We start from the raw sequence: 12,944 nt of genomic DNA on the forward strand, positions 1-12,944 counted from the left end.
TCTCCATCTTCATTCAACAAAACAAAACAACAAAATTGGGAGACTTTGATACTCTCTAATAACCCGAAGGCATCAAGGATGATCGGATGGTTGAGCTGGTGAGAAGATGATGATGGGTATATTAACTGGAATAACGATTTTCATGTTAAAAGCACAGTATCTGTGGTTAAAGGAAACCTTCCTTGTAAGTAGAGATAACACTTTATTCGGTTTACCAAGTCTTTCTCGTTGATGGGATTGAAAAAGAGGCAATCACAAAATCAAATTATCAAATTCAATTCAATTTGACCTAAACTGAGAAGATAGAAAAGGAATGTGTAAAAATTTTACCACTTTTTTCTTTATATTTGCATTGCATATCGTTTTTTTTACCTAAGTCGGCAACATTGCGTTGGGGAGTTAAGGATTCCCATCATTATAAGGGATTAGCTTGGATTCTATTTTTGATGAAACATCTGATATTGATATAGTATAGATTTGTCTCTATGCATTTTTTTGCACATATTCAGAAATTTGTCAAATTGGCAATGGGCTTCCTAATGAAAGAAACTCTTAAAATAGATAAAAAATATAGTCTTAAGTTGTTTAGGATCTGAAAGCCAGCAACTAGATGCCCATTGAGCCTAGAGACTATCAATCTCGAAATGCCAACTTTACTACTGAATTTTATAATATTCATTGCCAATTGTGACGTTATTAACCATTAGGATTCGAGGCATCGCATCAGCATTAGACCATTATGGTGCCTTAAAGTATCCTTAAGAAACACCAGGACTGTGCCAACTTAGTGGTAAAGTCAAACTCCCAGTTTTGGAGCCTTTACAAACGGCCTTCGAAACCAAGTAGGTGATATCGTCATGTATTGATTACAAATATAACTGATGGATCATCCCAAGTGAATAATGAAATCCACGAAAATTTATTGGCTCAGCCGAAAATAAATACCAACGAATGTGAAAGGAATGGATCTCGCAGTTGACAACAGTTAAACTGCGTCACTAATTTTATAATCCGCCAAAAATGTAAATGTAATATTTATTTTTTTATGCCTAATTTGGAGAAACACAGAGTTCACATATGGTAGTTTTCCTCCTTATGTCTGTAGTTTCTTAGTTCTTTCGGCATAGGGCGGGTTTTTGCTATTAGCCTGGCTCTCCCATTACAAAATCTTAATGAAGAATCCGAGTAGAATCTAAATTGACTTGTTACACGAAAAATATATCAAAGAGTCGGCTAATTTTTAGTTAATCAGTAATTTATATTGAAATGAAAGTCACTTGTTCTGCTTTTTTATGCTTTCGATATTGTTTTAATCAACATTTATGTTTGTGTTTAATTTGAATGCGTTAGAATTTACATTCCGGCTCGCCGCACGCCGCGTACGTCAAACGACGGACGTATGCAAATCGGCGAGGGCCAATAATATTTATATATATTTTTTTGTTTTTATATGTATGTACGTAACTTAAATCTATGCATAGTTGCTACGAGCTATGTGGGCGTGTTAATCTGTCCATGAATGGTGGGCAAAAAAATGTAAAAGTTAAATAGTAGGTGGTATAAATGTAAACTATATAGTAATTGGTAAGCAATTGTACGACAATTTCATTAGAATTATCAACACAAAAATTGTAAAGCATTGCATACGTACGATCTAGAGATAAAAAAAGAAAGATAAACAAGTGGGAAATTGATAGAAATGATAAAAAAAAGGAATTCAATTGGGCTCGACACGCTTATAAAGAAATCAAAGGGGGTTAAGGGGAGTATGGAGGACTGCCAAGTGCAGTCATGTACATTGTGTATGAAGAAAAGTGATTAAAAACCATGCAGCCGACTGCAATGCATGGGCATATATATTGTATATTATATGTTTATGTTGTTATCATTATTAATTGTTAGGTTAGAGATTTTAAAAACACTTAAGATTAGGCCACACTAGGGAGGGCGGAGTGCTCCGGTTAGTTACGGCGCGTACGACGACGTGAATTGCCTGCAAAAGGCGGAGCATTGGGTGCACCTGGATGCTGACCGCTATACAAATTATCCAAAAACTCGTGCAACGTTGCTTCGCTGCAAACACAAAGAGAGAGAGAAAGAGAGGAAAGATTGTGATATATTGTGAGTCTGGGGAAGAAAAACCAGGTTTAGTCACCTCACGCCACTTGCAGCAGCGCCAGGATGATGACTGCCACGGTCGTGATGTTGCTGTTGCTGGTGATGGTGCTGCTGCTGTTGTTGTTGTTGTTGCTGCTGCTGCTGCTGCTGTTGTTGCTGCTGTTGTTGTTGTTGCTGCTGCTGCTGTTGCTGCTGGGTAGAGTGACGTACAATGCGATACTGAACCATATGCGAATTGGGTTCCAAATGGGACAACGCCCCCTTTTGGCAATTGGCCCATTCGGTTATATCGTACACCTTGCCATCCATGAGAGCCAAATATTTCCAGCGTAATCCCATCATGCTCGTCTCAGCCCAAATATCGCCCTGTGTCACATTGCAAGCAGGAGTTATTTAATGAATCAAGAATATCTAAATCAAACACTTACATCTTTCGCCGAGTGACGTATCTTACAGGAGGCGCATTCACGGGCCGCGTAATGAGGACGATCGGTCAGTTTGCGCGGATGACGCTGGGCGCAGGTGCTGCATCTGTGTAAGATTACATGAAACTTCTGACTATTTTCACTTAAAACTCGCTCATTTTTTACCTTATAGTGTTGGCTGCTTCGGCCATTTTGGTTTGCAGTTGGGACAACAAATCGTGCAACTCTGTCCAGGCCTTCTCCGCATGCAGCGTTTCGGCTATGCTTTGGTCATAAATCAGACGATTTTCCTGTATCAATGAGTTAATTTATAGATTTGCTTGTTTAGGATCCTTTTTTTATTTAGCTTACCGGTTCACCAATCAACTCAAATGCTCGCTGGAGCACCTTAAATGCCTCTTCAGCGCCAGCTTGTTTATTTTTATCGGGATGCACCAGCACGGCAATCTTTTTATAATGCTTACGTATCTGCTCCTGTGGACTGTCCGGCGGAACACCCAATATGCTGCAATAGAAAAAAGCAAAAAGCAATATGCAACCCGAAAGCGGATAGCAAACCATTTCAATTCTCTTACCTGTATGCATCTTTGCCTTTACAATTTAGTAGCGAATACATGGCCTCTTCGCCCGTTTGAGGCAGGCGTCCAGTCTTGAACTGCTCGGCAGTGTTCTCGGGCGGTTTACGTTTATAGAAACGCCGCCAGAGGGCCCATCGCGATGTCTTGGCAAAGCGAGCGTCAAAGCGACGCCAATAGTTACGCCACCAGATGCTTGGCTTGCCAGAATTCTGCTTAAGCTCCTTGTGCAGTTGCCGGGCATAGGCCAGTCCGGAGACATAACCAATGGTTAGACGCTCATAGGCCATGCTGCAGCCGAGAACAATGATGTCGTAGACCAGATAGAATAGCCAGGTGAGCAGTTTAAGTGTGTAGATCCACCAGGTGCGAAGAATGCGTTTGGCCAGCTCGTAATTGCGACTGGATGTTAAGCTGCTGCCGCTGCCATTGCTAAGGCCACCGGCGTGATGAGATGGTGAGTTTGAGGATGAGGAGGCATACACATTGTTGCGATTGCTGCGTTTCGATGAATATGAATAGCCGGAACTGGTGCTATTCGAGCCCATGTTTGTGTTTGACGAGGATGAATAGCGTTTGCTACCTGATTGATTCGATTGATTGGTATTGGAGTTGCTTTTGTTATTGTTGTTGGATCTGCGAGATTGTGTAGTGGGAACTGGTGTTGGTTGGCTGCTGGAGCTGGAGGCTGATGAGGACGATGCCGACGATGATGCCAAGGAGGAAGCAGAGGATGAATTATTTTTACTATGATCATTTGAGGATTTGAGGGCAAAGCCATTGCTGGCCTGATTATGGTTAATCTTTGGCTGGATGAAACGTTTCTTCTCCTGATTAATCGCATTTGCCTTGCTTGTCTTCATCTGAGGAGGAGCTTGAACGGATGGCAGTTGATTCTGATGCTGCTGCTGTTGTTGTTGGGGTTGCTGCTGTTGTTGTTGTAGTGGTGGCAGTTTATGATCTCTTCCTGCCTGATGGGTATTCTGACCTCCACGCTTCTTATTACGCCCATGTCCAGTGGATGTCGTCACTTGATTAGATTGCTGCATATCCTTCGGCTCATGTAACGGTGAACGCTTTGACATGCGCATCTCTCGATTGCTGCCATCTCCCAGATCCTTGCCTTGCCGCCGTTGCTGTTGTTGTTGTTGTTGCTGCTGGCCAAGACTCTCGGAGCGACCTTCATTTCGGGCCGAATTGCTGCTGGTGTGTGTTCCTTTACTTAGCACATCCGAATAGGACATGGGCATGGGCTTTACTTCGGCAACTATCCGCTTTTTGGCCTCCGGCCGATCTGTCACGACAATTGGCGACTTGGTTCCTTGGGCAGTGGATGTGGATTTGGGAGGAATGCTGCTGGCCAATGGGGGAATCGTTTTTGTTGGCTTTGGTGGCGGTGTGGGAGACGGCATAGCTTGGACAGACTTCAACACTGGCGGTTCAGATACCACGGGTGGCAGTGGCTGCTGCTGCTGCTGGTGACTGGGCGAGGACTCTTTCTGGATATTGATATTGACATTCTCCTTGACCTCATCGCTGCCACCGAATTGTATGTAACTGCCTCCCGTTAGATTGGGTGACCAATTATTTACCAGATTATTTATCAGCAGATTGGCATTGCTCGGTGGCTCCTCAAATGGTTGATACATCGGTGCAGCCGATGCAGGAGGAGCATGAGGAATTGCCGGCTGCGATTGCGGTTGAGTTGCTCCTGCCAAATTCATTTCGGGTTTCGGCAGCAGGGGATTGGTGGCAAACAGTTCATAGAGTGGGGTGGGCTGTGCCTGCGCCGGTGCTGGCTGCACCTGGGCGTGCTGATGTTGGGGATGCTGGTTTAGTGACGTCATATTGATATGCGTATAGAGGGCAGCATTAGCATCATTGACCGGATTCTCGGGACGGTGGTAGACCTTGAGAAAGTTGCCATGGCCCACAGGCAGCACAGAATAGGTTTCCGGACCAGTCTGGCCGGAATAGGTCAAGTTGTATAAGTATTCGTTGTACATATGCGGCGGTGGCGGCGGTGCTTGTTGCTGATGTGGTTGCTGTGGATGCTGATGATGCTGAAATGAGGCAGCCAAATGTGGTGGAGGAGGCGGGGGCCACATCATTGGAGCTGCTCCTGGACCAGGCCCCTGGCCTTGGTGCTGCTGCTGGTGATGGAGCAGGTGCTGTTGATGGGCCAAATAGTTAGCCATCTCTGGACTGTGCGGCAAATTGCGATATCCAGTGGCATTGGCGGCCGCAGTCTCATTGCCAACGCCACCTCCAATATTAATCTCATCGCCGACGCGTTCATCCTGACGTGTCGTCATGTCCCTTGTCTGGGTTCCTCCTTCTACTATGCCAATTTCATTCGAATGCCTCCAATTCTGCTTGCTGTGTCCTTTGCCTCGTTGATGGCAAATCAATAGGTATTGACAATTGCCACACTTTTTGCAAATCCCGACACGCACTTTAAACTGCTGGCGAATAAGCAGGAGTCTTGTGGCCCTAAAGGGCAGGATAGAAAGAATGACCGAAACTTTATTTAAATTGTATAGACAATATACTGAATTCTGAATATATATATATTTTTTTTTCCCCAACGACTAAGATTAAAATTATATACGCTCCTCGCGCAACAACAACCCTAGAGCTGGGAAATCCATCGATGGCTCCATCGATAGTATCGATGGAATTTATAAAGTGCGATAGATCGATTTCGATGGCGATGTATCGATATCGAGCGAAAAAAAGCATCGAACTTCGAACCGATGAGGCGAACCGCAACCGATGAGGCGAACCGCAACAGATGAGCCCAACTCCAACATTACTCACGAACTCGAACATGTTCGCGCGTTTTACTCACATGTTCGAGCGGTTTACTCACGCGTTTTAAATCGCTAGAGCTGGGAAATCCATCGATGGCTCCATCGATAGTATCGATGGAATTTATAAAGTGCGATAGATCGATGTAAATTTTTCGATGGTTATTTCCGGGCAAAGTGTGGCCGAATATCACGACATGTTGAAAAGCACATGGCATTGCCAGATGCAAATTGCAAACAAACAATTCTGGGCGGGAAATCAAAATGCGTTGCTGATTAACAAAGTTTTCAAAATGGATAATAATATTGTATAATTGCAAATGAGGTCATTTTAAATAATTGCAACGCATTTTCTGGGAAATCCTCACGTGATGGTGATGTGCAATATATTTGTGGCAATATATTTTTAGGCATCTTAAAGATTTTCGGATTCTGCCATGTTTTATGACATCTTGGAATCTCTCATAAACATTTTGTAAATATAGAATGAATTGAAAGTATTTAAAGTTGTTTTTTAATTGTAATGTATTTAATTGTTAAATCGCACCACAAAAAGTGAATACCCTACGAATACTCTTTCGAACCACACCGAACCGAGCCATTTAAGGCCGAACATGCAACGAAAGAGCAACAGCATGGAACAAAAGAGCGAAAATGCGGCAAAAGCATGGAACTTCCAACCGACGAGGCGAACCGCAACAGATGAGCCCAACTGCAACATGCTTGCACGTTTTACTCTCTTAAGAGAGAATATTCGCCGTAAAGAGAACATCTCGAATTCGCCCGAGCCATAAAAATTCGCCCGAGCCATAAAAAATTGCCGCAATTTCTTGCCCTCTCGCCACTCGAGATAGAGCTGTAAAACTATCGATGGCACTATCGATATATCGAATTTTCATATTTTTGCGTCGCTATCGATGGTTATTGTTTTGGCGCAACTTTGCAGGTCGGCAGCAAATTTTGAAAAGGTAATTAAATATTAAAATAAGTGTTTATTTGTAGGTAAATTTTCGTTGGTATTGGTGGCGGAAGGATGGACAAATTTCTCTAGAAAAACTCACAGGGTAAGTTCCATTTACTGCTCAGCAACGCAAGTAACTAATTTACATATGTTATGTATGCATGTGCTTTGTTAAGATGGACAAGACAGCAGCATTGAGGCAATTGAGGAGGACAACCAGCTAGCAAAAAGGCAGCGAGTCGGAAGATCATCGGTGTGGGGCCATTTCGAAAAAATTAACAACGGTATGTCGGCAAAGTGTGTATAAGACGAGCGGAAATACCTCAAATTTATTTGACCACCTGAAGCGTGCGCATCCCGGTCAGCGTGTTAACGATGTGCCAATCACTTCTGGTAAAATAGATACATATTTAAACACAATATATGAATCTACGTTAAAGCGCAAACAAGAGCTTGATTTAGGACTCATAAAGATTGTAGCTCAAGGCATGCAACCTTTTTCTATAGTTGAGGATCCTGAGTTTCGCGACTTTATCAAACTATTCGACCCACGATACAAACTACCGTCGCGGATTACCCTCTCTAATGTCATGATGACAAATTTATTTGATGAGCAGAAACCTAAATTAAAAAATTAGCTCAGCAAAATAAATCACTGTGCCATCACAACTGATATGTGGACGTCCCTGGCAAATGAATCTTATATGACAGTCACATGCTCGTTTATTACAGATAGTTACTGTCTTCGCTCTGCTGTTTTATCAACAAATCAAATTATCAAATTGGTTGTGCAAGATTGCCTAAAGCTGGATTCCACAAAAGAAGTACTTAAAAAATGCAAGTTCATTGTCGCGTTTTTTAAAAGTAGCACGATTGCTTACAAGAAATTTAAAGATTCTCAATTGACGGAAACTAAATATAGTCTAATACAGGAAGTTGCCACCAGATGGAACAGTGCATTCCTAATGATTGAAAGACTCTTAAAAACACATGAAGCAATCAATATAACACTTCTAAGTTTGTCGAAAGCGCCACAGCATCTCACAGCTGACGAAATCAACATTTTAAAAGACTTGTCACAAATACTTTCTCCCTTTGACATTACTTCCAAAGAAGTGTCATCGAATTCTATAGTCACGGTATCACTAGTTATTCCAGTTACTTGTGGCCTCTTAAACAACTTGGAAAATAGCACAAAAAAATCTTCTTACCGAAGTTGGCCTTAAAGTGAATGAATTTTTAATTGATTGCGTAATCAAAAGGTTGTACAAGTACGAAGATCGCACAGTAACTAACATTTCTACATTGCTTGATCCAAGGTTTAAAAAACAAGGTTTCCGTTTGCAATTCAATGCCAAAAGTGCTGAAAAACTTTTAATTGAAGAACTTATTCATCTGAGCAAGTCTTCAGCTCCCACCTCAGAGCCACCAACACCAATTGATCAACCAAAACCAACACGACATCCTCTTTATGAATTTGTAAAAATCAACATAGAAAATTTGCCTAGGACCAAGCGCTCCGATGCAATAATTGATTTACACCAATATATTGGGAAACATCACACCTTGGGCGATGTTGATCCCCTCAAATAATGGCAGGTATGTAGCTTAACAAAAAATTTTTAAAAATGTTTAATGTTACTGTATTTACAGCATAACGAAAGTAGTATAAAAGACCTTACTACGAAATATTTTTGCATTCCTGCTTCATCGACAGAGTAGGAGCGAATGTTCAGCAAAGCTGGACAAATTATAACGGAACGAAGAGCTGCCTTAAAAGCTAAGCATGTGGACATGCTCCTTTTTCTTAGTCACAATTCTCGGATCTTGGCAGAAGACTGATCCTTAATTTTAATTTTATTCAAATTTGTTTTGATTTACTATGTCCATGAAGGATCTCATTATGTTAAACATATGAAATGTTTATTAAAATGTTAATTTTTAATTATGAAGCATGTCGGTGGAAGTGTCCTGGTTTTGATCGAAGGAACAATGGACAGACATATGTATCTATCAGTTTTAAAGGAGAATTTACTTCAAAGTGGAGAGAAATTAGGCCTAGAGGGCCGATTCCGATTTTATTAAGACAATGACCTAAAACACAAATCCGGGATTGTGAAGTCCTGGTTGAGCTGGGATTGCCCACATATGGTCAGTCCTCCTGTCCAGTTTCATGACCTTAATGTGATTGAAAATTTGTGACCTCAAAAATTCCATAATGGAAGAGTGGCCAAAAATATCTACTAAAGTCCCAAAAAAGTTGGTTTCCTTGATGGAAACACACATTAAAGAGGTCATTAAACAAAATAAGGGACACACCAAATACTAGTTTAATTTGTTGTGAATAAATTTTTAGGGTTAAAGTAACAAAACCAATAAAGTAACTAAATATAGCATAAATGATCACTAAATAAAACTGCATTCAAATTTTTTTGATATCTTCAATAGTTTAAGAGGTACACGCTGTTAAAGTTTTTCTACACCCCTGCACGAAATAAGCTGTGAGCCACTGTACCTTACTTACTTCTGTTTATAATTGCGTCTTGATATCAAAACTCGGGGATTGTTTAGTAGAAATGTTTGTAGAACAGTGTTTAACCTAAAAACAAATTTCAAAAGCGATGGGCTTGATTGACGAAGCAATGGAGATTTTTATAAAAAACGATCATGACAATGACAGAAGTTTTAAGGTATCCCAGGCGGTAGCTGCAAACATCAACTGTTACCAAGAAATTTATTTAAAGGAAGCAGTTTTTTTTTAATGAATGAATGCAATAACATTTTTGTTTTTAAATGTTTACTTTGTTCAATTTTCTTTTTAGAAATTAGTATTTTCATACCCCGGGAACCTATCTTTGATCTTTCCATGGTTGCCTATAGAAAATCTTAATTCACTTTGCGTCGTTTCAGTTTGCGTCGTGTTTATTTGGAACGTATCCCCAACGCAAAGCGAGGTCTAGGTGTATATATGCTCTAAAAGAATAAACGTCTTTTTTGCTCGTGCTCAAAACATGCTGGACGAATTGAAATTAAATAATTTGGTAGAAGGAAACTTGTAAAAATATAATGTCAAGTATCATGTCGTTTCGCAACTCAAGGGGAGGGCAAAACAAAAATGGAAACCCAAAATTGCCAAGGAACTAAAATTAAATTCGATGGACTTTTTTTGGTTCTTAAACGTCTACTTTGGACACATAATGTCACCGTGTTTTGTCCTCATTAACCAGTTTATCCACATCTACATCGGGGAACTTGGGATTCCGACGCAATATCATCATAACTTCATTGCGAGAGCGACTCAAAACGATAGGATAAGGCATAATTAAAACTAGCTCATTAAATTAGAATTGTAAATGGAAAATTGGCACCTAGAAGCCGACTTCCATTATCATTGTTAACCCACTTTTTGGACTTGCGTTTGGCATTGTAAATGTTTTTCTCGATATTTAAGTAGGAATTTGTGTACTGCTCGTCCGCCATGGGTCAATTGCCGTGATTTAATCCATTTGGTCATGAAGGCGGGCAGAACGTGGTCAAAGGATTTGTAGTAACCACGTAGGCCAAAGGCATTGGACTTGGAAAGATATTCATTTTATCATTGCACTCGTGCTATATGGTCATCAGCATATTGCGTTCCTTGAGCAATATAAACCAAAGCTGATCCTTCTTTTGTATATAAAATAATTGTTTCGCATACTGCCTCTTATAGATTCAATTTTTTGGCACTTCCAGCGTGTCAAATAATTGTGCATATTTTGTCAATTAATGTATTAATGTTCTAATTGTGGTATCTATTCTGAATTCCAGACTGTACTTAAAAACTTTCCCTCAACAGGTGACATTTTGAAGATCCGACTTACCAGCGCCTCACCTTCTATTAGTGCTGGAGGATTCACTATCCTTTGTGGCTTAACGTTTATTTTGTTTCTTTTTGGTAAAAAATGTCAATTTGTAAAAAAAAGCATTCATTTGTCTGGCAGTATATATAAATTGTTGACCTCTAATTACTTGCTTCTTATTTGATTATCTAAAGCTAAAATTAAGATTGAATAACTAAAAGTGTATGCAGTATATACAAAAACATATAAATCAGTTTAACACAGAAAGTAATTGAGTAATTTAAAACTAACTTATTTAAACTAACTGCTTGATTTTTCATTGAATTGTGCATAGCGATTTGCCAATCATAGCAGTCACTCCAAACGACATGTATAAATTCATTCCTAAAGTTTCCGTAGGAAAAATTTTATCACTAAACGAGACGAAAAGGCCTCGGAAGTGGTATTATATAAAATATTAGCATTAAAAAATTGTTTCACTTGTGCACTTTATTCAATTTTCAAACAACAGTAAAAAATATATTTATTATTTATTATATTTATTATATATAATCTATATATATAAAATTCTCGAGTGTGTTTGTGTTTGTTACAAAACTACTCCGAAACGGCTCGACCGATTCTCACGAAATTTTTTATGCAGATCGTGTAGGACTGAGAATAGGCCAACATCTATTTTTTATACCCAAATAATAACGAGCTCACGATTAAAACTGACTAACTGTGCTGGATATCTGAACTACCCTGTGTTTTATACGAGTGAAATTAGACACACGGCCTACTTGATAAGAGATGAAATTCAACAAAAATAATTTAAATCTTCCAATCGAAACAGGCCGTGAAAAACCATATACAACGTTGAGACTTTCTAGATTTCAGTAAGGTGATGTACACTGTTGAGTTCACACGGCTTCGCTTGGGGATTTCCGTATACAAAAATTTAATTTTCCAGTTTTTTTTTCGGAACAAACAGTTGAAATTTTCTTTTAATTTCAGGACAAGCGTTCTGTCGCTGTCGCCGAGTGTGGTTCGGTGGAAGGCGCGCACAAGAATTGTGCGTCTCGAGTTCAGTCGTTGTTACAACTCGAGTGCGACCGAACTCGCTGCGCTAATTATTGATCAAGAAAATAATACACGTTATACACCAATCAGTTTTCCAACTTGATTTATTACAACAATGCCACGAACACGCAGGGGGGCTAATTTGAGTCGTCAAACAAACAGATCTAGAGGCATGCAAGATAGAAGAGCAATAAGATCAGATGCAGAAAGGCAACAAAGTAATGCAGATGTCCGTGTAAGAATGGCCCAGTTACGTGCATCACAATTACAAGAGGTACGAGATGAGCGAAACCAACAAAGACAATTGGAACGAAGAGAATCGCGCAGATTCGTAGCCAACAGACGTAGAGGGATTGACCAACATCAACAAGTACTTCGAGCATTTACATCACATTCATTTCTTCGACTAGCATTTCAGTATGAGCCTGATGTTGAATATTACGCTCATTCCAAAGTGGTAATTGGTACATTGGACAAGGAATGCCCGCACTGTCAAGCCCTTAAATTTAAAAATGAGCCAATTGGGATGTGTTGCTCATCAGGAAAAGTGAAACTTCCAGAAATTGAAACACCGCCGGAACCATTGCACGGCCTCCTTATTGGTACTGATCCAAATTCTTCGCTGTTCTTGCGCTCAATTCGGCAATTCAATTCATGTTTTCAAATGACATCGTTCGGAGCAACGGAAATAGTTAAAAATACTGCTGCAAATGGTCAACAATTTAATTCTACATTCAAAATCAAAGGCCAAATTTACCACAAAGTCGGCTCATTACTACCAATGCCAAACGAACCTTATAAATTTTTACAAATTTACTTTATGGGTGGCGAGGACTCTGAACGGGCACTCGCCAATCGCGTGAATACACGTTGCAACTATAATCACCTCAATTCACCATTTGCAACGCGCATTGTCAGCGAGCTGGACGCTCTGTTAAATGAGCACAACGAATTGTTGAAATTATTCAAATCACATATGCATAAGCTACAAAGTGACAATCACGCTATTTTCATCAATCCTGATAGAACACCAGCTGGAGGGCATATACGTCGATTCAACGCACCTGTTGTTGACGACGTGGCTGGAATCATGGTTGGCGACCATACAGCTACGCGACAAATCGTGATTCGAAGAAGAAATAATTAAGCAACGA

At 40.2% G+C, this 12,944-nt stretch overlaps 1 protein-coding gene, 1 long non-coding RNA gene and 1 pseudogene across 2 annotated transcripts; 1 reads left to right on the forward strand and 2 right to left on the reverse strand.

Annotated features, from left to right (window-relative positions):
• Positions 1–1,818: 1,818 nt before the first annotated feature.
• On the reverse strand, positions 1,819–5,814 carry LOC6650607. Its single transcript, XM_002072680.4, has 6 exons — positions 3,119–5,814; positions 2,895–3,048; positions 2,709–2,833; positions 2,547–2,649; positions 2,156–2,484; positions 1,819–2,073 (listed from the first exon to the last, which is right to left on the reverse strand). The coding sequence occupies exons 1-6, from the start codon at positions 5,431–5,433 to the stop codon at positions 1,962–1,964; spliced, it is 3,138 nt and encodes a 1,045-aa protein (XP_002072716.1). The 5' UTR covers positions 5,434–5,814; the 3' UTR covers positions 1,819–1,961.
• Positions 5,815–6,929: 1,115 nt separating this feature from the next.
• LOC124459730 lies at positions 6,930–8,833 on the forward strand. The gene is made up of 3 exons (XR_006953766.1): positions 6,930–6,992; positions 7,066–8,488; positions 8,543–8,833. It is a non-coding gene; the product is annotated as an uncharacterized LOC124459730 (long non-coding RNA).
• Positions 8,834–10,089: 1,256 nt separating this feature from the next.
• Positions 10,090–11,060, reverse strand: LOC26530108 (annotated as a pseudogene).
• Between the last annotated feature and the right edge of the window lie 1,884 nt (positions 11,061–12,944).

This window comes from Drosophila willistoni, chromosome 3R (genome assembly GCF_018902025.1).
Source record: "Drosophila willistoni isolate 14030-0811.24 chromosome 3R, UCI_dwil_1.1, whole genome shotgun sequence".
NCBI lineage: Eukaryota > Metazoa > Arthropoda > Insecta > Diptera > Drosophilidae > Drosophila > Drosophila willistoni.

Coding starts and splice junctions, on each gene's coding strand:
- LOC6650607 (XM_002072680.4), bottom strand. CDS start 5,433: ATGACGACACGTCAGGATGAACGCGTCGGCGATGAGATTAATATTGGA. Junction 3,049..3,118: donor AAAGGCAAAGATGCATACAG/GTAAGAGAATTG, acceptor TTTCTATTGCAG/CATATTGGGTGTTCCGCCGG. Junction 2,485..2,546: donor TACGTCACTCGGCGAAAGAT/GTAAGTGTTTGA, acceptor AATGTGACACAG/GGCGATATTTGGGCTGAGAC.